The sequence below is a fragment of the Mixophyes fleayi genome, chromosome 1, assembly GCF_038048845.1.
Source record: "Mixophyes fleayi isolate aMixFle1 chromosome 1, aMixFle1.hap1, whole genome shotgun sequence".
NCBI lineage: Eukaryota > Metazoa > Chordata > Amphibia > Anura > Limnodynastidae > Mixophyes > Mixophyes fleayi.
Genome location: NC_134402.1, coordinates 44,555,549 through 44,581,651, shown reverse-complemented (window position 1 = coordinate 44,581,651; position 26,103 = coordinate 44,555,549). Strand labels below are relative to the sequence as shown.

Genomic DNA, 26,103 nt, shown 5'->3' with positions numbered 1-26,103 from the left:
CTATTTACCAAGAACATCAGCAGTACAAATACTGACATTGCCAACCTACGGCTTTCGCCATCTCAAGATGGAGATAGCTGGGTGTCAGTACCGGAAAAAATACCTTACTATTTAAATAAACCAATTATTCCTTATATATATCTTATATATATATATATATATATATATATATATATATATATATATATTTATACATTTTAATGAAAGTGGAACTGCAAGCCCAAGTCCCAGCTTCCAGTTCTAATGTGCATGCGTCATCCAACACTGGTGGGTCATGCATTCATAGAGGCGCCCTGAGCTGGCTGGCGAAGCGGCAAGATGCTGCCAGCCAGTATTGCCAGGGAGCGGTATATCACTGTGCTGCGCCAGCAAAATTTCCTTCTCAAATTTGGGTGAAACAGCACTAAACAGCAAAACAAATTGTAGGTTAATGCCGGGGCACAGTAAATAGACTACTATGTCTGTAAATGTTTCCTCAATAAATGTTCATTTGTTAACAGCATATTGTTATTCGGAATTATGTTTAATAAGCTTTGGTACTTTATGGGGGGAATTCCGTTGCTGGTGATGTGCCGTCGGTCATGGCAGTGTCTGGCTGCACATTTTGCCGAACAATAAGGTACAGAATCTCTGCTCATTTTCTCCTCGCATTCCTATGGGACTCCAGGGAAAATGAGCAGATATTTGAGAAAAAATTCTGGCGCAATGTGTCTCCGCGTGCTGTTCCGTAGACACATCCGGATTGAATTCCCCCTTATGTGTCAGTTGCAGGTACATTTTATACATGTTGCATATATGTAAAGGGTCCCTGGTTTACTTACATTGTGGAAAGTATGAGACATGCTAGATAAATGTATGACTCATAATTTCTTACAATCCATCTGCTCTAAAGAGCTTGCAATCTAATTAAAATAATAGTTTGCAAAGTATGACAAAATACTCCCTAACATTAATGCAGCATTGCCTTATAATGAATATAAATAAAATATCTCGTTTTACTACATCCTTTCTGATATCCTAGGAGCCACTCACAGAGATGCATTCTTAATCTATGGATCTTAATACGGTTTTGTTTTTCTTTTTTCCCAGCAGTGACCTATAAGATCCTGTCTGCTAAATCCCTTCCTACCTCCAAATGAGCAGACATTGGAATTAGACACAGGACTAAGAACGTCGGCTGCTCTCTACAACACTGGTACAGCGGAGACACAGGGTTTATTTCAACCGAAAACATCTAGGAGGCCGATGTGGTTTTAACACAAATGGCTGTTAAACTTTATATACTGCTGCTGATCATCTGTGGGATTACAGTCTGTGAAAAAACCCTTTCTAATGACAAGGGACTGGCACCCTTGGATTTTGGATATGTTCCCACTGGAAGTTATGATACCAACGCGTACCATGAACCAGGGCCCATAGGGTTACTATTTCATATAGTGCAAGGATTCCTGTATATTGTACAGCCAAATGCATTCCCTCAAGGTAAGTGCCCCTAATTGCATTATTTATTATAGCTGATCCTACTTCAGATGTCACAATGAATTTATGCGCCTTTGTGATCTCTTGGGAGTGAGTTGAATAATCGACAGGACTTTCATTCAGTCATAGTTGTTAGATGCCTTGTTCATAGCACTAATAATAGCTGTGTGTTTTGCAGTCTGACAGTGATGCTGGTGGCTACAGTAGCAGGTGAATGTAGCTTCTACCAGTTCTTCTCTTGACGCCAAGTCTGTGCCAGCACGCACATAGACATGAAGGGGCATATTGTGCTGGCCACATTGGGCATCTGAAATCCATGAGTCCGAATGTGGAGAGACTCAACTTACCCAAATATATTTGTTTCAGGGAAAACTATCACATATATGCTTTTTACGTGTACAGTATATATTAGGCCAGTGGTTGCCAAATTGCCGCCGTTGCTCCCTGGGGTGCCGTGGCGATCTTACACGGGTGTCGTGGCCAGGGCCAGTGGTAAGCAAGGCCGGGATTACTTAGTAATTATTGTGGCTTAGGGGTGCTTTGAAAAAATTATGGAGACCCTTAGGGTGCCTCGAACTGAGAAAGTTTGGGATCCATAGCCAGTAAAAATACGGGCAAAAGTTATTTTGCACAGAAAACTTTGTGGTTATTGGTTTCCAATTCTGCCTATGAATTGGATGGCTACAGTGGACAGATATGACCATACAGGCCAAGCAAGCAGTTACTTGGGGGCATGTAAGTGCAGACAGTAAATAACACACAGACACGTAGAGGTTATATATGATGATTTACACGCACAGTCGAAAACATTCCAATCCTTCTCTGACCTCACTTTTATTTTGGGGTCATTCATGCGGTACGTCATGACAGCATTAATAAGTAATCTGCAAATATTACGTTCTATAATATATTATTCCAACAAGATTGCAGTGTATCGTTTATCTAATTATTGAGAAATATGTATGACAGAATCTATGCACTTCAGACCATCATAGAGAAAGGAGAATATCTGTTAGGAAACCAATGGAGACCTACTTTTAAAATGATTCTGTTGAAAATATACCACTTCTGAGCGTCTATTGTTCAGTATTATGTTCCCTTAAGGTACACAATAGGCATGGAACCACGGGTAAGAGCTGGACAAGCTGAACTTGATCTGACTCGAATAGGCCCCCTGGACAATGTATACAATGTACACAGTATTTGACTAGTGCTCCCATCATTTTGTAATGAAACACTAGAATATTCAATCTACCTTATACCTCCGTTTGGGTGCTAAGTGAGAGTGAATGGTTGAATGATCCCTGCCCATCATATAAATTTGGGTCCTTCCGGAGTTAGAACTATGGAAAAAAAGATTTCTAGTGAGAAAAATCGGGGAGCCCTATGACAAAACTAGAACAAGCCGAATACAAGGCCGGACAGACATTTCATAAGCGTTTTGATCGTACTTAGGGATCTTCTATTTTAGTTATCAGCTCTATTATGGCACGTTCAATATTTGATGAGCTCAGAGTATGTATCCTAGTACTTGAGCTTACTTACAGGTAATAAAAGGTGTGATATCAAAAAGGTGAATTTCAATAACTGAAATCACTGAGTCCATATTAATTCAGACTTTTCTTTGTGTTCTCAGCATCAACAATATACTGAGTACTGGTTTACTGTACCTTTAGGCTTCTAGTGTGATTAATGAAAATTATGCACATCTGCTTTATGCCTTGAATTAATGATATGTTCCCTGAAAAAAGTAGGATCACTTTGACAACTTGTTCAAAGACAACATTCCACTTAATTTACAAAACTTATATTTTGTGTTTTGTTCTTAGTACCATACAATTCCAAAAGAAGATGACAATCCACAATAATAATAATAATAATTATAATAATAATAAAAAACTCTCACCAAAATTCTGGGTCAGACACACATTAATGAACACGGTTTCAACCCGTCTTGCATCCCTTTACAACGCACTTTGGTCTCGGGTATATCCTGGGTTTCCACCTTTCACACTGGACCTGTGTCTTCAAGTTGAGTCATTAAAAGGGGACAGCAGAGGCTCATAGAGATGACGTAGCAGAGGCTAATGAGCTGCTTTTAACAGAACTGGGGTTGAATAACCTGGGAACACATTTCATACTGCAGCATATCCGGCTCCAACGCGGGAAGAACCCTGGTCGTGGACCCGGGTCGCATGACCAAGGCTGGCCCATTCACACCGACATACTACCTGGGTTATTCCCAGGTCCATGCCTCTGTGTGAGAAGGGTATTGTTGAATGTTCCCTTAACCACTGGGTTAAATTAAAATGCACAAAATTCTAGTAGTGTTATAATAAACAAGCAATGAGAGAAACACAACTACAAATGAGAAGACAATTACCTCATGTAAGCACCTTGTTTAATTGTTTACACTGTTTGAATTTGCACTTTAGGAACAACAGATTTAAAGCATCTAGTGTTCATATTTACTTCTCAATTAAATAGCAGTAGGGTTTAATGATTTTTTTTTTCCCGTAATCTTAATCCAATTGGCCGTACTAATGATTCAGTTTATTACACTGACCCCAAATCTCATTCATAGATAAATGCATTTCATGTAAAGAAGTTCAAGCTGTTGGAATTAATTTGCTAGATAATTAAAAGAGTTTATTTTGAAGATCCCTTTACAATTCCGTGGAAATTAGGTCAATAGCAGAAACCTTTTTATTAAGGCTAAGAGGGACATCTAAGGGGTTTTAGTTTAAGGCTGGTGCATCCATAATCATTGTTCTTAGTTGTTCAAAAATTATAACAGCCCCCCCCCCCACACACCCACACACACACACACACACACATGTACACACACTTTTGTTTATAAATATTTACTAAAATTTACTAACGTACATCATTATGTAGAGAACACTTAGTAAGTAAATATAATTCATGAACTTCATTGGAATAATGCCTCCAGTGACCACATTGTGATGAGACTTCAAAGTAGGGCTGGGCTATGCCTCTGACTTAGGTGCCGACTCCAAGACCTGGATCTGGAGTGGAGCTGATCAGTTTTGATTTTTTTTTCCAGCTATGCTCCAGAGCTGGAATAGAGCTGGTGCTGAAACCAGAATGGAACAGGGCTCTGGAATGTGACACTAAAGTTTAGAACAAAAATCAATGTATGTGAGCAGCCGTGAGATGGATCAGGGGTTTCTGGAGCTGCAGTGAGATGGAGCAGCAGTGAGATGGATCAGGGGTTTCTGGAGCTGCAGTGAGATGGAGCTGCAGTGAGATGGATCAGGGGTTTCTGGAACAGCAGCGAGATGGATCAGGGGTTTCTGGAACAGCAGCGAGATGGATCAGGGGTTTCTGGAGCACCCATGAGATGGATCAGGGGTTTCTGGAGCACCCATGAGATTGATTAGGAGTGTCTGGAGCAGCTACAAGATGGATTAGAGGTTTCTGCAGCAGTTGTGAGATGGAACTGACAGTTTGTATTGGCTTACAAACCATCCTGCATTCGGAGCTAGGCAAATAGAGCCAGTTAGGAGCCGGAAAATCTGGAGCTCTTCTAACACTACTTTGATGTGTGTGGAGATAGTCAATTTGTTCATTTTTCCACATCGGGGGAACTTGTGAGTGAAGGTGAGCCATTGATTTAGTTGGGAATGGAAATGTGACCAAACACAACCTTTTCTTATTTCCTTCTCCACAAAGAAATGAGTACATCATCTATGCAGATTATAATGAAGTCCCCAGTATGGTAGAAATGCAATGGGTTATTATAACTTGGCAGTATTGTTCACCTGTTAAACAAAATCAGTGCCCTATTATTAAACCGCAAGAGCCAGAAATATGGCATTATAATTTTTCCCACTATTAAAGTTCAATTAATGGTCTATTTAATATAATGAAAATAACATAGAAGGTTTTGTCAAAGTAAGCGTTTGGGGAAAAAAAACAAACAAATAAAACATTGAATGAACCATGCAGTGTCAAAAGTTATATTTAAATATCAATCAAGGAATCGCTCCAGAATACATATATTTAATTATGATATAATATATATTAGAACCATACCATCTTTCACTTGTAATTTTCACTGTCAGATTGCTTCCCTAAGTGGAGCCCTGAGAGCTGCAGACTGAAACCATTGTTCCTGGAACTGCTCCATTTCAGTAGTAGAGCGCCCACAAGACTTTTAGAGAGTTGCAGAGGTGGGAGGGGAGGGGAAAGGGCGGGGGGGGGGGGGAATTGGGAGGTTAGTGGGAGGACAGATAAGACGTTTCAATGATTGCAGCCTCTATGGCTCCAGTGAGAGGTGACATGGGTAGTGTGATTTATTTTGTGTTCACCTTACCTGGGAGTACATATTTAACAGTGTATTCTCAAACAATCATTTCTTCTTTCATGAATATACCATTAATAAGATGATATTTAAACTTTGTTTTATTTATTTTTTATTTATTCCACCCAAGGTCAGCTAAACTATAAAATGTAAATAAGTGAGTCCTTTCTCTAGTATTATGTAATTTATTTTCTAAATACCACATATATTTCTACTCTCAACCCACAACTTTGTTATCCAACCAAACATATAGTCAACATTTTGGTGCATGGTATAGGTTGCACAAGTCACACACCCAAGGTCATTTGAAGGTCTACCAGTCTCATAGCTGAACACTTCTTTCTTCTCAGTATAAGATGAATAGCCTGGAAACATGATTTGCACACATACTGTAATAACCACAAGGATACTGTTGCGTATGACACGACATCTGTATATTACATAACAGTTATTTATAGAGTGCCTACATATTCCGCCCCCATTCTGCAAGAGCTCACCAGTTCTCTTGTCACAACAAGTAATTGCTGGGCCAAAACTACCATTATGTATTACTGGCAGGCATCCTTCTATAGATCAACACTACTGCATATGTGGATCGCTTGGAGATTTAAGTCATGCGATTTAATTAGCTAATCCTTTAATCTTTTTTTTTTTTTTCCCTACCATATGTCAGTCAATTTATTCTCTGCAAAGATGAATATGTTCAATGCTCTGCACGCTTTTTATTTCATGTAATTGCTTGTATATTAAAGCGTATGTTAACCTTTTAAGTACTAGAGTATTTAAAATGAGGTTGGGATTCATCCTGCTCTTGTCTTCCTAAAAAACTAAAGAGGGATGGGAAAGAGAAGCCAGTTCTAGAGAAATATGCTGTTAAATGTTCAAGGCTATCAAGCTGGGTGGTCACATTGGTAATAAATAAAAATATTTCTTGCTCATCCTCTGAAATGAGGTTAAAGATTAGTCTTCAAACTCTATATGGAAATTCTGAGCTTCAAAAGAAAATATATTCTACTCAGCGCAGTAATTTTTTTACCATTTCATATGTGTATTTATTATAGAGATGTTCACTGACCACCCTTTTGGATTTGGGTCTCGGTTAACTTCGTGTTTTGGCTTTGGCAAAACCGCCCTTGCGTGTTTTGGTTTTGGATCCCGATTTGTTTTATAAAATACCTATTTTTTTGACTAGCATCACATATTCTTGCTTTTTTCCCCCCTACATTATAATTAACCTCAATAACACTAATTTGAAGTCCTTTGCAGTCAATTTTGACCACCTCACAGATCACAATATTATTTACAAACACTTTCAAACAAAGATTGCAGCAGTTCTTGCACGTGATAAGAAGAAGGCCATTGTCATGCCTGGGCCTAAGACCAAAAAATCCACCTCTTATGTGTGGAATTATTTTTACCCAAATCCTGACAACAGTTGTCTAGCAATTTGTAGTGTTTGTAAAGCCACAGTCAGTAGAGGTAGGGACCTTAACCATCTAGGAACCTCATCCATGTTACACCATTTTAAGCAAGTTCATGGCAAGCTGTTGGGAAAATCAGAAACTTATGCTAATAAAATAACAACAATCAGTCCATCATCAGCAAGTCTCTTCTTTCAGCTAGATCCTGATGCCTGCAATCTACACCCACAACATCGTCTTCATCAATATCCTCAGTAGCAATCGGTGTTAGTACTGCATCCACGTTGCTAAGGCAAGATGACTCCTCCACTATCCTGGATTCCTCAGAAGAATTCTTGAGCGTTAGTCCCCCGGCTGCTGCTGCTGGTGGTGAATCTTCATCCCAGAAGCAGACCAAGAAGAAGACTACTAGTAGTTTACAACAATTGACTGTTAAACAATCCTTTGCAAGAAGAAACAAGTATGAAAGCTGTCACCCAATGGCAAAGCGGATCACAGACACCATGGCAACTATGCTAGTATTAGATCTGCGTCCAATATCCACTATTAATGCAGCTGGTTTTAGACAGTTACTTGAGGTCTTATGTCCCCATTACCAAATTCCATCACAACACCAATTCACTAGAAAAGCTATTCCTCAGCTCTACAGGAAGGATTGTAAAAATTTAATTATTGGGCTACAAAATGCCATTCTACCCACCGTACACTTAACCACAGATATGTGGACAAGTGCAACTGGGCAAACTAAAGATTAAATGATTGTAACAGGCCACTGGGTTGATGATTCACCTTCACCAGCAGGGACAGCAGCAGCATGTACCCAATACCGTGGTATTTTTCAGAGGCAGGCTACTCTGTGTATCATCTGCTTCACTAAGAGGCATATTATTATTAGTAGTAGTATTATTAGTATTATTATTTTTATCGTAGATTTGTAGGGCACCACAGCGCTCCACAGCGCTGTAGAGTAGGGAAGATAAGGACATACGTAAAACAAGAACAGACAAGGCAGACAAAATGAATGGAGACATGAAAACAAAGGGCACGGAGGACCCCGCTCATTAGTGAGACACAAGAGGAGCGAGTGTGGCTCAGAGTGGAGATTGGGATAGTTGTGAGGTTGCATTAGTGTGAATAGTGTTATCGATGATAAGGTCACCTCTAAAAAAAAAAGATGGAATTTCAAAAAGCATCTAAAGATTTAAAGGCTGTGGGAAAGTCTAATTGAGCATGGTAGGGAATTCCATAAGGGGGGAGCAGCACGGGAGAACTATGCACTAGGTGGGAGAGAGAGGTTGTTATCAGTGATGAGACAAGGCGCAGGTCAGAGTTAATACCACTGACAATCTGTTTGAAAAACTAAGGGATGTCATTGCAGCATGGCTTATACTGCTTGGACTCTCCTGAGGATATGTGATTTTTGAGAACACCACCAATATTGTTAGAGCATTACGGCGGGGGAAATTCCATCACATTCCCTGTTTTGCAAACACAATCAACTTGGTGGTACAGAACTTTTTTAAAAAAAATGACAATGACATGCAGGAGATGCTGTCTGTGTCCTGAAATATTTAGGGTCATTTTTGGGATTCTACAACAGCATGTAGGAGAATGCAGCAGCTGCAAGAACAATAGAATTTAGGGGGAATGTACTTTAGTCCAGTGCAGTGGAGAATACTTTCCGTGTTGTGCAAGGTGCTGAAACCGGTCGAAGTAGTCATCTGTGATGAGATTGTAGACTCTGTTAGCTTGAGTCAAGGGGTTCCCATAATTAAACTTTTTGAAAAGCAGCCAGATAAATTAAATGAGAAAATGAAACAAAGCAATTCCGCTAATTATGTTTGGACTTGTAGATTATTATTATTATTATTATTATTATTTTTATTATTATTATTAATTTTTATTTATAGGGCGCCACTAGGTATCCGTAGCGCCGTACAGGGACAGACAGAAGCACGATACAGGGTGAGACAGCACGGTACAGTTAACAAAAAGCACAGTAACTCAGAAGCTCAATGTACAGCTAGATGAGAGGTGAGAGCCCCCAGCGGGGTAGAAGGGCAGGAGCACCTCACGGAAGAGACAAGGAGCTGGAGAGCAGAGTTAAGGTGGTGGAGAACAGAGGGAAAGGAGGCCCTGCTCAAAGGAGCGTACAATCTAAGGGGAGGGTAGGACGGACAGAGACGCAGAGGTAGGAGGATGGAATGGGGAGAACGGAGGCTGAGACGGATAGGGGGGGAGAGGAGAAAGAAAAGGAGGGGGACAGGAGGGAGGGCAGGAGTGGGAGGGGGGTAGGCGGAGACTGGGAGGAGGACAATTAGATGGAGGACTGGAGGGCTTTAAGGAAAAGGTGGGTTTTTAAGGCCCGTTTGAAGCTGGACAAGTTGGGGGAAGTTCTGATGGAGCGGGGGAGCTGGTTCCAGTGGAGGGGGGCAGCGCGGGAGAAGTCTTGGATGCGAGCATGGGAGGAGGTAACCAGGATGGAGGAGAGGCGGCGGTCGTTAGCCGAACACAGAGGGCGGGATGGACCGTGAATGGAGATAAGGTTGGAGATGTAGGGAGCAGTGGAGTTGGAGAGGGCCTTGAAAGTAAGAGTGAGGAGCTTGAACACGATTCTGTAGGGGATGGGGAGCCAGTGGAGGGATTGGTAGAGGGGGGAGACAGAAGAGGATTAAGAGTAAGATTAAGTACTTTATTAGCTTCACCAGGATCCAAGAGTTATCAACATCTTGAAATAGGATCATTACATTTGGCAACTGTGCTTGATTCTAGGTTTAAGAGTTATATCTTTTATTTCTTTCCAACTGACCCAGATCTCAAGAGATGTAATGAGCTCCTTGTCAGCAAGCTGACAGCTCAAGTGGTACATGACACAATGACGTCTCCTCCTTCAGCTTCTATGGAAATTGCTGCTAGGAAAAAAATAAGCTTTCCCAAGACACCCAGTGGTGATGCAGATGAGTTTGCACAACATTTTGACATTCGGTCTGGTCTAAAAGAAGTGCCCAAAAATCGTGACATCTCTTCTGTAAAATGAACTACAAATTCCATGAGGAAGGCCATTACCGGCAATTACATCAAAATACACAAACTTCTGTGCTGGTGGATTCCAGTGGGGATGAATTAGTATTGTTCAAGGATGATGTACACACTGATGAGGGTGAATATGATGACAGTGTAGATTGCAGGTGCTGAGATCTAGCTGAGAGAAGGGAGCTTGCTGATGCTGGTATGCTTGGTAATATTTTGGGTAGAATGGCATGTTGGCAATTTTATGTTTTTCTACATAAAACTGTCACCTTTATTAGACAGGTGTTTTTTTCTTTACAAAGGTACAAGGTTTTAATTTACATTTTTGTTTCCCTGACTTAAAAACACTATGCACTTGAACATAGACTTTAGCACATGAGGTAGAGGGATTAGTATCCTCATGACTGAGACTGGAGAGTGACAAGAACAATGCCACCCCTCCTGTTTCTGTGCAAGCTATGGCACAGTAGAATGTCACTGGAGACTTAAGAACACCGACAGCCCTATTATTACAATTTCTGTTTCAGCACTGAACCCTGCCACATCTCCTGCTTCTGAGTGACCTATGGTACAGTAAAATGTAACTGCAGATTTAGACCAAGCCTGCCAGCACTAGTATTTCTATTTCAGCAATGACAATTAGCAATGGAGCTCTCCTCTTTGTGTGTAACCTATATAACACTGTACAATTTGACTGCAAATTCAGAATACCAAGCCTGCTAGCCCTAGTATTTCTATTTCAGCAATGTCAATTAGCAATGGTGCAATGTCTTTGTGTGTTACCTATATAACACAGCACAGTACATTATGTGACTGTAGATTTAGAAGACCAAGCCTGCCAGACCTATTAATTCTATTTCAGCAATGACAATTAGTAATGGAGCACTGGAGCTCTCCTGAATGTCACTGGAGACTTTGAAGAACACTGTGACCCCTCCTCTTTCTTTTCTATCTTTTCTACCTATGATGCTGCCTAACTGCTCTAGAGACTGCCAAGAACTGTGCCACCCTTTCTGTGTCCCTCTGTAAAATGCGCTGGATCGCCGTGGAGGCCGGTACTTATGGAATCCAAAACTCACAAGATCCAATGATGTAACAATGACGGTTTGCCTCGTTTTCAATTCTGAGGGCGCGCGAAAGTACCAAGCCGGTATTTGGATCTGCTAGGTTCGGGTGTGTTCGGTTCTCGGGGAACCAAGTCTGTTCATCTCTAATTTATTTTTGATGATTGTGTCATAATTATTCCTTTTAATGAGAATCTCCTCATCCACTAAATGCAGTAGAACAATTTCACCCAACTGGAAAATTATCCTAAAAATTAATAGAACAAGTGCTTGCTTGGCACTACCTAGTAATAACTTTTGAAGCAAGCATCTCTCAGGCATGAGTCCACACTTGCTAATCGTATCAAAGAGGCTGAATGAAAGTTATTAGGACATATAACTGTAAACCATTGCTTTATTCAGCAATCCTCTATATGAAACCACCCCAGTCTTGTACTATAACTACTATACACAGGGGTAAACATATGATCCTGGAAACTGTTATGGTTGGGATGGATGCAAACATGTTACCAGTTTGTTGAAGAAAGGGATAACAATGCATCTGCTCCAGAGCTGATTTATTTGATAGTAGCCAGGATTAATCTAGTGGTTGCATGGGGTCTGACAACTCTCGTATATATTTGCAGGTCTAGATGTAGTACATTTAACTCTTTAGTAGGAGACTTGGCAACACTCTGCCCAAAATCATCCACTCATGCAGAAAATCTCTATAATACTGTCTCCTCCCAGGGCAGGTCATTTGCAGGAGGCCGTATTACACTAGTGGAGCCCCCACATTCTTAAAGAACCAGGCAAGGTAGCAATTATACTTCACCTTGGCAGGAGGTTGTTTCACTCATCAGGGACATCACAGGAATGACTGGTGGGTAGGGCAGCAATAGCTAAAGCCTGACAGAAACCACTGTCTTAGGGAAGAGCACCAGGGATGGTATGTCTGTTGTTTCTATATAGTAATATTTGTAATTATTTGAGGCAAATTCCCTATTGCAAATCAATTATCGACTTGTACGTTTATTTCTATTCATTTTGCATTTACCCTGGGTAGGAATTGAAGTCATTTGTGAAATATTGCACATGTGTATGTAACTTTGGCTTTCTTAAGTCTCCACCCCCCCACAGTTTTCACATATTTTTAATATCTACTCAAGAAGGACATTTTATTAGTTACTTATATTGGATTGCATTCCACAAAGAAAATATTTTCCTTTAACTATGTGATAGCCAACCCATCTTCCAAAAGTTGAGTGTCATTTCGTCTGTATCCATCCATGGAAACGCTTCAATGTATCTTCTGTTGTCCCAAGTCATTGTCTACACTCTTCTTATTTGTTCAAGTTTCCATCTACTACAGTACGTTGAATAGAAGAGAAAATCTATAGTAAACCTTTTAAAGATGTGTTGTGATAGGTATGGCTTCTATATTTATGAATGTGGCCTATACCTTTTACTTGACCCACAAAAGCCAGCCCTTGTTTCATTTTAGGTGCCAAATACTATAGATCAGAAATAGCATGTGCATTTTTAGAATTGGGAGAACCAGGACCACACTCTTGGAGTAATCCCTAATAACACTATCCCCTCTCAGGACAGGTCATGGATATCCTTTCTTTGGGTCTTTTGACAATAGATCTCGATATCCAATATGTCCTGCAGCATGGGCAAGGCTGGATTTTACTAGCTGAACCCTTACCTTCATAAAAGCAAGACAACAGCTATACTTTACCTTGGCAGGAGGAACAGCTAGTTCTCATTCCTACATAGCACACTGTGACAGTCATTTATCCGTGAGAGGTTGCAGGTGATAGGAGAGCTGAATAGGTAGTAAATAACGTAAAATCCTTGCTATCTCTTCTGCATCAAGATCATGTAGTAATTAAAGTTGTCAGGAGACCTGCAGAGCGCTATACTTTATATCTTACCACTGCAGTTTCTTGGACTCCGATACTATCTATGGTGAGCAGACAGATATTCTTAAAGACGATGGGTCAATTCAGAGTAACAGAATTGATTACTGGCAAAGAGCATGCATCAACAATCACATTTTACCGACTTTTAACATGTGAAGAAATATTGAGCGTACCTTCATTCAGCACAATAATATCTGTGCTTTATTCTATCCCCGTGGCAGCAAAATGTGATTTTTCAAACGGGTGTCTGATACAGTAGTTGAAACTATTAGTACTGTATGATTAAATAGAATGAGGAATGTTTGAATCTTAATACCAACTTGTTTGTTAATATCTACAGTCATCAGACTCATGAAGGCAAAGCATATATGTATACTATTATCCTCATTTCCAGATCCTTCTTTATTTATAATCAATAGGTATACGAGGTATGTCTGTTAAATAATGAGACTGATTAAATAACTCACCTTAATTTATTGCTATTACATATTTAATGTTTGTCCCCTTCAATATACTCCCCGTTTGCACTAATACATCGCTGTAGTCTTGTTTTCCACTGGTGGAAGGCATGGAGCAAATCAATTTCTGTCACTTGTTTCAACATATCTGTCGTTTTCTTCTTTACAGCATCAACTGACTCAAAATGTGTCCCTTTAAGCACTGAATTAACTTTTGGAAAAAGATAAAAATCGGAAGGTGCTAAATCGGGCGACTATGGAGGATGATCAAGTGTAGTAATGTGTTCGTTGGTCAAAAATTGCTTCACAGAAAGTGCTGTGTGAGCAGGCGCATTGTCCTGGTGAGGAAAGAAACCATTTTTCCACAGTTGCAGCCGTTTCTTTCTGACTCTTTCTCTCAGCTTTTGCAAAACTGCCTTATAATAGTGCTGATTAACTGTTGTGCTTTCTGGAACACATTCTTCCAAAATTACACCCTTGATATCGAAAAAACCAATGAGCATTGCTTTGAATTTTGACTTGCTTTGACAAGCTTTTTTCATTCTTATTCTTGGTGATGACGGTGTTTTCCAGTGCATTAACTGTCTTTTGGTTTCAAGATGGTGCTGGAAGATCCAGATCTCTTCACAAGTGATTACTTTATGATACAGGTTTGGATCTGTGTCAAGTTGCTGCAGAATGTCAACACAACATTCCTTGCAACATTCTTTTTGCTCTGGTGTGAGAAACCTTGGGGCCATCTTTGTACAAAATTTCGTCATGTTAAGATCCTCACGCAAAATTTTCCATACGGTGTCTTTGTCAATGTTCACAGATTCAGCTATCATTCGAACAATCTGATTTTTTTTTCTACATTTTCTTCGGGTTCTTGAAGTGCAAGGTCATCCAGGGTGTTCATCATCTTCGACATTCTCATGTTCCTCGCTAAATCTTTTGTGCCACTCAAACACACGCGCATGAGACAGGCAATCATTCCCATAGGCCATAGTAAGCATTTGAAAAACATTCTGTTGGTGTTTTGTGCAATTTTACTAAAGATTCCAAATTGACACGTTGTTCAACTTTTAAACTTACCATTTTTTCGGCACTCTACAGAAAACACAACCAAACTAAATGACGACTCACAATCAACTGAACGTCATAGAGTGTTGCAGCTTGTCATGCAGGTTCAGACTGTTTCAAGGTTACTACGTATGCAGTTATAACCGGTTCTGACTGCTCTGTTTACTAGGTGGAATCACAGTCTTGTTATTTAATAGACATACCTCATATATTATTTTAAATATATTCATTCCACTGTATGTAATTAAAACTGGGTTCCCGCTCCCCTGGAGTCACATGATGTGGGAGACTGTTTATTTGGTGCATTACGGAACTCGTTGTATATAATAATATATACTTATTGAAGGTTATAGTGGGATCTGCAAGGGCCCAGTGGTGTTTTACTGCAAAGCCTTGGGTATCGAGTCTGCGGACTGTAGAGAGCCAGTGTCTGAAACCCTCACAGTAGTTTCAGGAATCCAAGCACCACAGTGGAATTCAGTGAACTCTGGCTGCAGTTTTTTCCAGGCTGTGTCCAGTGGCGTACCCACCATAGATGAAGTGCACATGGGCCCATGAGTCAAGGGGGCCATTTACTTCTCGGTCCACCTTGCATCCAGAGTTGTATAGCCATTATCCAGTGATTCCTTTGTCACTCCTCTTGTGGTCTCAGATGGACCGGGGGAAGGATCTTCCGAGTACCACCAGGTTCCAAAAGTCCCTGTCACAGTCACTTTAACTGCAACACCACAGACTTTGTGGTGTGTGTGGCTCTCTTAACAGTGCTGACGTGCTCAGAGCAGATGAAAGACGGGCTGGCTAATGGCAGTGAGCCTCACATGCTTGCTCCTCACCACTTGAATGGCAGTAGGCACCCCTCTGTCTGTGACTGAGGATTGAATGCTGTAGCCTGCGAATTGGTCAGACAGGACTTCAAAGTCAGACAGCTCAAGGTGGAGTCACTATATATTCTTCCCTTTGTTGACTCTTAGCATTGAATATAGAGATGAGTGAGGGGTCAATGAGGGAGTGATTATGATGATAGGAGGTTCATGATAAATTCTGGCAGAGGTTAATGAGGATGGGGATTAGTTATAATGCAGATGAGGGTTAATGTTATGGTCATGACTGCAGCAGAGAGACTGCCATGGGTCCCACTGTATTGGATAGGCAAGAAGAATTTTGCATGGTAAACAGGATAGTAGGATTCCAAGTAGAGGTAAGGGAGGTACTGCGAGGGGAGGCGGCAGAAGTGAGAAGGAATGGAAGGGGACAAGAAGGAGGTGATCTGCGCATGCCCAGCAGGGGCTGGAATATATAAATGCACTCCCATGTACCCACACACTGTAGGAAACTTTATCTGGCACAGTACGGAGCCTTGTTTTATATATTGAGATATATGTAGAAAACAAATATACTCCCTTGGTAGTCTAGTGAAGTTTATAAGTGGCCGGCAGCATTTGGGTGCAGGAGGACAGGCACTCTCTTCTGCCACTATAGTAGCTGAATCTGCAATGGGATGTATTTAAACTACCATGAGCTTCACCACACACGTTTTTGGGGGTTTGCTGGTTTTTAGCACTTATTCATTACTGTTTACTCCAAGCTTGACACTTGTCAAAGTCAGTCACTCACTCAACGGGTAACATGGTGTAGCCAGTTGTATGATTGTAACTACTGCCACAACCAGACTCCTTCACTCACACCTGGAACTAATCACATTTCTTGGGCAATATGTAGCTGCTGCAGCGCCTCTTTACTGCGATACCTTTAGATCAGATCTGTGTGGTTGCTGGTAGGGCTCAATCTAGAATAGCCAAGGAATAAAGTGTCATCACAGTGATATAGAAAATAATACCACTAGACGCAGAGTCAGATGAGAAGCAAATCCTTCTTTATTGTGTGAATACACGGATGCCTAGTTCATACAGGAATAGACATACAACTAGGAGTGTACCTTCAGTTTATATAGCCCACTGCCTGCCACCTATCCAAGCTTTACTAGTTATAATCAATTTCCAAAGTGAACGAAGCATGCATTAGTACAATATTGTGAACTTGTACCTGTGACACATTAATCCTATGATAACAAATTGTTTTACTTTTATTGACTATTCAGAAGTACATATTCCCAGACACAGAACAATTGTTAACCATTGTAAACATTGCCAGATTTATTAAGAAAAATAAAGCAAGAAAATGAGTAACTTTGAACCTTGGCAAAACCATGTTGCAATGCAAGGGGTGCAAATGAGTTTATTTTAAATACTGTCTGTTTTTCATGTAGGATGCAAATACTTGATAGCTTTATTTTTACACTGACATTAAAAGTTGATCTAGGACATGCCCTACCCCAACTATAAATATGTCCCCACATTTTGAATTTACCTCCCCCTCCAATGCAACATGGTTTTGCCAAAGTTCAAAGTTACTAATTTTTTGGCTTTACTTTCCTTAATGAATTAGGCCCTATATCTACAGATTAAGTAAATATTACCATGGACTTCTTATAATGCTAACTTATTCCACCTAATATGGCTTATACATAGAGCATCTTTGCTGTAGATAAGAGGTTCTTTGTTCAGGTCCTTCATGACCAGAGTTCTCCCTTCAAGCATGAATACATCACAATACATACAGTCATGTAGCAGGAAGAAGCATATGTCTGACATCTTTTAACTCACAGAAGGGACATCAGCGGTCATAAGTTCATCATGTCTGTAGTACATTTGATAAGAGTACGATATAAAATAATGTTTCTAACCATCACCTATTTTCATTCAGCTTCCACAGCCCATATTTCTCTTACAACAGAAAGGCAGCAGTCTGAAATCAGGGGACTCAGCATTCAATTGGCACTTCCAGCACTTAATCTGAGCTGGGAGGTTTCATTTTCAATTCGGTTTATCCATCCACAGGGATTAGACTGGACACTTTACTTTAGCCATATTGACAGGGGGGAATTTGCACCATTGTCCACGGCTATCAGAGGCCAGGGAACTCGGCCTTCTCTTGACACTTCTAGCATTTAGTCTGGGCTGGGACTTCTAATATTTTAGATCTCCCACCCAAACTTACTTTTAAAGCTATTTTTGAGATTAATATATTTTTCCATGGAAATATCTTTTAGAGTTAGTATTTTACAATAAAACCACTATAAAGGGTTTATACAAATCAATTTATACAGCTGATATTGCTGACGATACATTTGATGTACTACTAGGGTAGGCTCAATAATGAATGCTCCACAGCCCTCTGTAAACAGTAATAATGATTAGTTCCTGGGCCATCCTGCTCCTGCCACTGTTCTGCAGCATGTGTACCTCTTGCTATGCTCAGAGAGGAAGTGTGATTAGACACAATTCTTCTCTAAACATCTTTTAAAACCGGAGCTCTAGAATGACGGTCTACATGCACAGCAATCGGGGACATTAGTTTGATTAATGTGTCTGTGATCACGCTGTCTTGTCAGAGGGGTCAGACCGATCCGAGGATAGATCCTGCAGCCATATTAGACTCATAATCTAAGTCTAATCCCAAATTTGCGGTAAACCGGTTTATGTGGAGGCTCTGAACAAGAAGATGGTACAGCATAATGGGTCATAGCATTTTACTTGCAGCACTGCCTATGTTGTGGATGCTAGGTAACGGGAGCTAGGCCAAGGGCAGGCACAGGATTTCTAGTGGATGGGTTTCCAAATACTTGCAATAAAGAAAACTTGCAGTATCTAGTTTCCATTTACATTCATACAGGTAAAGACATTCATGTATATTTAATAATCTCCATCTCCACGCAGAGGAATATGGCAGTGGTGCCATGGTGGGGGGCATACAGCTGAGACAACACTGAATAGATCTACACAATGTGCTGCATGTGCAAATGTAAAAAGCCCAGGCCCAGGCCTCCCCAAGCCCCTGGCATCTTGCTTCCAGATCGGCAGTGGCGGATCCAGGGGGGGAGCAGGGACAGCACACTGTCACTGCCGAGCGGACCTGCACATAGTGTGCAGCCGCCGGCAGCCTTAGAAATCAGAAAGGGGGCGGGGCCTAAATCCCCCACCCCCCCCTAAGATCGCCCGGGGTAAACCAATTGTCTAGATCTGCCCCTGCAGATCGGACTCTTTGCTGTAGTAGCAAGTGTCCAGCTGCCACCAAGTGGTGTAGCATCTACTAAGTTGCCCCTTCCTGAGGACAATCAAACAAAGGGCATGACCCACAAATAGTGCAATAGATATGCTAGACCTCCCTCCAATCCCTTCCTCTCTCTTGATCAAGAATTCATAAGAAATTGGTTATGTTGATGAGAAGTTGGTTTATTGATGATGGTGGTGAGTTGAACTCATTATCAAATCCTGTATTCTCATTAATAACTGCCATCTTTATTATTAACCCCCATGAGCTTTATCATTCACCCCCAAAGATATAACTAACCCCCATCCTCATTAAACCCCATCAGCACAATAAACCCCTACCAGTTGGCTCCTTGCTGGGGCTTGATTATTGATGGAACTCATTCGGATGATAGTATTAGATACTGTCATCCGAACTCATTCGGATGACAGTATCTAATACTATAACATTTGGACCTACTCCATTATTTTAACTTGTTCTTCTGCTATAATGTACTGCTCATTTGTCACCTACTTATTTTATATACTTATGAGAAATAGACCTGATTGATAACTCATATTATATATGATGTAACGTTCAAGACCAGCACTGTGCAACAAGAGAATTGAAGGGATTTCTGTGTTACATTCATACTACAGCAGCCACTGTAAATAAACTACTCTCAATTATGAGGTGGCTTCTGTTTAATTATTTATAACACACAGTTAAATATAGTACAGAGGACATGAGCAGATAAAAAAAACAATCCTGAAACAGTATGTTAATAAACCAATTTCCATACAGCAGTTTGGAGATGAGCGAAAGTGTCCTGTGGAATATTTGTTTTGTTTCCTATATCCCCAGGCCAAGCTGTTTAAAAGTCCAACTTTCCCTGGCCCAGTTGTAGAAATGTTCGAAATTTTCAAACAGATTCAATGGCCACAAACATGTCCGTGCTATAGGTTGACCCCGATTTCTAATTTATGTTTTTAAAATTGCAATTTCATTCGAGGTTTGCTGCTCACGTTAAGAAATATTTAAACACTGTTTTAAATAACATTTTTAAATAAAAAGTTTTTTAACATTCAAGAGGAAATAGAAGCATTGAATTGTCTCTGACATTAAAACAAAGTATGCTACAAACTAAATATGACCAAATTCATAATAAATCATATTTTTATCATTTCATATTTTTATCATTTCATCATCATACATCATAAAAATGCATAAAAAGTAATAAAATGGAAAAAGAAACTTAGCAGAGCAATTACAATAAATTCTGATATATCATTTCAGAACGTGAATCAAGTAGACCTGAAATGATTCATCTTATGAGATAATTGACACTTACTTCTGGTCACAGTCTATGGGGTCTATTTGAGAGCTAAAATGTCTTTATAAACACAGGCAAAAGACTCTTTCGTTCGCAGCCCATAGGGTTGCGTATGAAAATCCACATTATTGCGGTACCGCAATACCGGCAATAGTGTGCGCGTTACCGCGGACCGGTATCCTAATTGAATATGCCCCATAGTGTGAAATGGCCAGTGCCCATTTCACGGAACGGCAAAGCAAAAGCGAGAATATATTGGTGGAACTTCCCACCTCTGCGTAACGCGCTGTTCTGTTACAAAATTCGATTTACTTGAACATTCACCAAAACTTCGCTCATCTCTATTGCTCTAAAATAAATATGATTTATAAGCTTATTGAATAGAAACAGATACTAAGAATGTCATCTAACAAACAAACTATAAAAATTGAACTTTACTGTATAGTTTTACTGAAAATATCCAGGGATATAAATTCCCAAGGACAACTCTTTAAAATCTGGGGCTGTCCATGAAGATTAAGACATTTCTTTATTAACTCTAAAGATGTACATTAATTCTGCAAAATAACTGCGAAGTCTCCAGTAGATAAACCATCACGAGCAAAATCTGATACAACCATCCCAAGATCCTATTTATTTGCAGTTCTGTTACCATCAAAGTGAATATACAGCTACTTCTGTATCTATAGCAACCAGGTGTTCATCTCAGTCAAATAATGTTAATCCCAGATTAATTTGTCAGCAGGAAGTGAGCCACAAATCAGCAGCTTTGTCTCCCATTTTATCCAAAATGCACAAAGAATGGGATTAGGGAAACAAACACGGCGACATTTGTGGCTCTTCCATAGACAGATGAGTTTGCTAGTTGTGTTCCCTGTGCCAGCTCCTTTGTGTAAGACGGGGTTAATCATGCAGTGTTGTGTGTTTACTGGAGCATGGCCGCTGTTTTTATTAAGTAACTCTCTGCTGAATTTCTGGTACTAATTAATGCATTGCTTTGGTACTTCCAGAATATTAATACATTCCAATAGCAGCCATTGCATAAGTCTGTATTTCCCAAATCTAATTTCAATAACCTTGGCTGAATCAAAAAAATGGAGTTGAAGGATTTGTTCAACAAGTGTCACTAACAGTGATCAAAGTGGGAAATTAGAAGTGCTGGTATGGAAAATCAAGTGAATGGCCGGGGGGCTTAGGGCCGCCTTGGAACCCCAGGAGCTTTAGTGATTACGATAGTATGTAATTCATTTTAGATGATTTTAGTACTCCTGAAAGTGTAAAAGTGTAAATGCGTGACATAATGTGAGAACGCAGATGTGTGTAATGCAAAAACACATTTTTATATGAATATCCCAAGATAGAGTATTTGCTCAAAAGTAAAAATTATAAATACTTTAGACTTGTGCAGCTGCAGGATGCCGTTTCTGCCAACCATGCTTTAATAGACTTCCCCCTTTGGCCAGTGTAAAGAAGTTCCTGATAGATTTGTTACACTTCTACACCCCCCCCCCCATATCTTCCATTGCTTCCATGCTTTGCCAGCATCGTCTGCAAACATGCTCTGCAAGCAAAGAAGAGCATCTGCTGGAAAGGAAGTGGGGAGCATACTGCCCCACTTCGAGCACTGGTTACTAACAGCCACAGTGCTGCCACGTTTGAAGTAGAAATGTGATGTGGGACATGATAGGACTGGGCCACGTAGCACTCCCTACCTTTCACACCCCTGGGGGTAAATGTATCAAGCTAAGAGTTATCTGGTGGGTTTGAAAAACCAATCAGATTCTAGCTATCATTTATTTAGTACATTCTACAAAATGATAGCTAGAATCTACTTTTTTAAAACTTGCCGGAAAACTCTCAGCTTGATACATTTACTCCCTAGAGCGAGCTTCATTGGGCAGTGTCCGTTGATACTGGACAGACTCTTTAAAGTTTTACTTAATTCCGAGCAAACTGTTGTAATTGGGAATTACCAGCAGACCACTGTTTCATAAGTCAAATGGCGCTTTGGAGATGCATAATATGCTATTGTTTAGATTTATATATGACAGCACTCCTTACTGTAAGATATATGGATATTAGAAGTCAGGGCCAGTTCATGAATTGTGGGCACCCTAGACATTCCCCCTCTCAGTCAACAAAACGGCTCCCCTTGTCTAGACGTCACCTCGTCACCCTCTTCTTATCTAGTGTGGACTGGAGGCGGGGCTCTGCTATTCTCTGGAGTACGGTGTTGGGACTTCATAGCTTCAAGAGCCAGACCTCCAGCCCATTACAAACATGGAGAAACAGCAGCCGCTAGCTTCACCACATGTAAGGGCAGCCGGCGCTCAGTGTGTTGGCACTCCAGTGATTATTATGAAACCGAATGAGTGACATACATCATTCATTCAGTGCTATAGGCACCACCTACACCCTGTGCCCTAGACAGCTGCCTAGATTTGCCTAGTGATAGTGCCCTTGCACAGAAGAGTTATATAACCATATAATACATACTGGCCAACATGGGCAAGATGTTTCCCGGGAGGTCCAGCGTGCACATGGGTGTGTGGAGGCTGGGCTCGAAGAATCGCGTCATTAGTCGTCCCCCCAAAACGAATACCACTACTATGGACTGTTATGCACGTCTAGTTGCTATCCAATAACGATTGTCGATTGCCGAAATGTGGTTCTAAAGCACAATGTGATTTAATAGCCAAAAGTAGCAGAATAACAATCAGAATAAAATAAGTACAGCCGTTACTTATCGCAGGCGCCCTGGATCCAGTGTACAGTAATACAGGTCTGAAGGCTGTGGTCAAGTAGACTGTCCACTAGGTCCAGAGCCCCTGCTTATATACAGTCAGTGAATGCAGTAAAACAATGCAGATGATGTGGCTTGTTTCTATAGGTCCAGGCTTCAGGAGGGTCTAGTGTAATGTAGGTCATAGGCCAGTTCAAACGAAAATATCCAAAGGTGGGGGTCAGCTCTCCAGGGGATGCACTTCGATTTTTCCGCCAAGAATCCAGTTTAAACTAGTCTATTTACATTACACAGACAATATCATTTTAAACATTTATTCCCTATCATCGATAACTAGAGTATGCAATGTGCGATCCTTTCAGCAAATGAACCGGACAACTGCGGATAAATAGGGGATTAAAATGATGCTAAACATATGTTTCCTGTAACCTGAACCTTTAATTTCACTAACGTGTATATAACTTATAATATTAACCGTAAACATTGCTACATTTCGACATAAATAACTATGTGTTGCAACTACTATTAGTGTGTACTAATTTCAAATGTGTATGTTCGTGTGAATGCGTGTAAATGTGTAAAACCTGTTATTGCCACGTGTCGCAGCTGTATTCACTTCTCCACGCCGTAGCGCGCTCTACGCATAATTTTCAGACAAAGACGATCAAGTTGTTAGATATTAATTGAAATGATTATCCAATTAGTTGACTTCGACAGGATCAATAAAAACAGGGGGCAAGGCCACGATGGCGCGTCAATTACGTCACTAAGCCCCCCCCCCCCCCGGGTTTAGTTTACACAACCGGCCAGGATCAGGGAGAATTGCCTGCTCCCCCGGGAGTCCGGGAAGACTCCCAGAAATTCAGGAGTCTCCCGGTAGGCAACTATGATATAAAAGCACAAGGCTGTAAGTCTGTGAATTTATGAAGGTCACAGAAATCTGAGGTGCTTTCTAATACCTATAATTTACACTAGAGAGTGCATTACGTCTTACAATGCACAAATGTTTGTAAATGCACACTGAAAAAATGACATCAGGGGGTAAATGTATGAAAGTCCGATTTCTGCAAGTCGCCGGAAATCGGCGACTTTGCAGTGAAAATTTAAAGGGGCGATGGCTTGTAAAGGCAAACTTTACAAGCCATCGCCCCACAAGCTTTTGTTTATTATACCAGCCCCTAGTGGCAGCCATCATTTTGCCTTCGGGCGTGGGTGGAAGAACATGGAGGGATAGATGAGCACAAAGTCAGGGGAAAAACAAGAATAAAACTGCTAATTGCTGTTAATTAATCAGAAACACTTGATTGTTGTGATTAAGACGAAGGACAGAGGAGCAAGAGCCAGCCAAAAACCATGTAAATTTATGACTCAATGGATCAATAAAATCACAACGAATAATTAAATTAATGTGATTAATTATTATATGAGTACTTGAGGGCATGTGATAAAGGGAGAGAGCGATGAGCTAAGGCCCAGCATATTATTGCTAAATGTAAAAAGGATATTTATCAATTGATGTGAACAATGTCTGGCAGTGAATTAAAGGGATAAAGGATAAAAACAAACCAATTTTTTGGGCTTGTCAATACTATAAGACAAATTTCTTATTTCCTCACATTATTTTTCTTTCATAAATAATTAGCATTTAGGGAATGAACAATGAGAAAGTATATACTATTCTACATTGTGATGAAATTGGTTTAAAATAAAACAAAAAACTGTTTTTTGAAACCAAAGGAGAACCCAGGTATTATTAGCTGGTTAATTGAAAATGGATACACTGTCAGCTCCTAGCCAAGAGATTCTGCAGTCTCTAAATTAGGATACAAGCAATATACATATATATAGCAGCACTAATAAATGTGTGTCCACATATTTGTTAGAGTGATAATACATTAATTGTTTTGATATCGGTCTTGTGCAAAATATGTGGATACACATTCATTAGCACTGCCACCTATATGTCTATTGCTTATATTCAAGTTGAAACTTGTATATTTTATAAAGCAGTTAGAGGCAGTGTCGGAGTTTAGCAAATAGCTGAAGCCTGTAACAGACACAAACTATGACTTACCACTGGAACCTGGAATATATTACATAATAAATAATAATATCTGAATAATTCTGCATACTCACACAATTGTCAGAAAATATACCTAATAATTTAGCCAGTGGGCAAGTATACTACATGCAAAGCAAATTATTTGCCCCTTTATCCCCCACTTCACAAGGACATTGTACTTTGGCGGTACTAATGCATGATAATTATCAGTGTAGTATTGTTTCAGCAAATGACTATTCTTTAAGTCAGGTAATGGAACAAATAAATAAATTATATATAAGAAATAATAACTTGAGGGCACAGCAAACTTTATCCTAATTCTTAAAGCTAATTCCAGCGTGTCACTGCATTGGTTTTCCAAATCTACTCATTTTAAAAAATGTTGAAACAGTGTTTTGTGCACTGTGGGTAGTGCTACTATATAAGCACACAACTGTGTGTTCCATCTTAGTACTCTTTACTGCAAAGAGTAACTATATGAAGCTGAGAGATTCTGGCAGGTTTAAAAAGTGGAGATGTTGCCTATAGCAACCAAACAGATACTAGTTATCATTTATTTAGTGCATTCTAAAAAATGACAGGTAGAATCTGATTGGTTGCTATAGGCAACATCTCCACTTTTCAAACTCGCCGAAAACTCGCAGCTTGATACATTTAGCCCCAAGTGTTTCATAAAGCTAATTCTTCTGTAGCATTAGGTATTGTTTTCTAAATCTAATACAGAAATGGTTCCTGAGTGTGCTGTATAGGTGTAGGACCTAAGACTACTGTATAAAATACTTCTCAACCTTTAAAGTTGGAGAATTGGGATATTGTGTGTGTGCGGCTTCACCCAAGAAGGGTCATGGGCACATTGCTCCAACCCCCCTGGGGTATGTCCATTGTCCCAGTGGAAGGTGTGTTGGCACCCGTTCGTTGCTGCTCTACTATGCCCAACCTTTCCACCATGGGAAAAAGCTGTCCATGGGGGGGAACAGAGCCCTCAAATTGGGACAAATGGGAGATATGCTATATAAGCAAACAGCTGGTTGTTGCATCTTCCTCTTCAATCCAAGGGTTCCAAAAAGCAAATTCCTCCTTGCAAGCTAGCTGCCTTTTCTTGTACAAGACAATAAGATATGCATTCAC

General features: G+C 40.3%; 1 protein-coding gene across 14 annotated transcripts in view; it reads left to right on the top strand.

The window, feature by feature from the left end:
* PROM1 (prominin 1) overlaps positions 1–26,103 on the top strand; it is a 176,116-nt gene that overhangs the window by 21,075 nt on the left and 128,938 nt on the right. For all 14 annotated transcript variants that reach the window (XR_012687505.1, XR_012687512.1, XM_075194691.1 and 11 more), the window contains exon 2: positions 1,090–1,482. Coding sequence is in view for 12 of the 14 variants with exons in the window: in XM_075194691.1 (XP_075050792.1) it covers positions 1,263–1,482 (220 nt within the window). In the remaining 2 variants the exon portion in view is untranslated. The remainder of the gene's footprint in view (positions 1–1,089; positions 1,483–26,103) is intronic.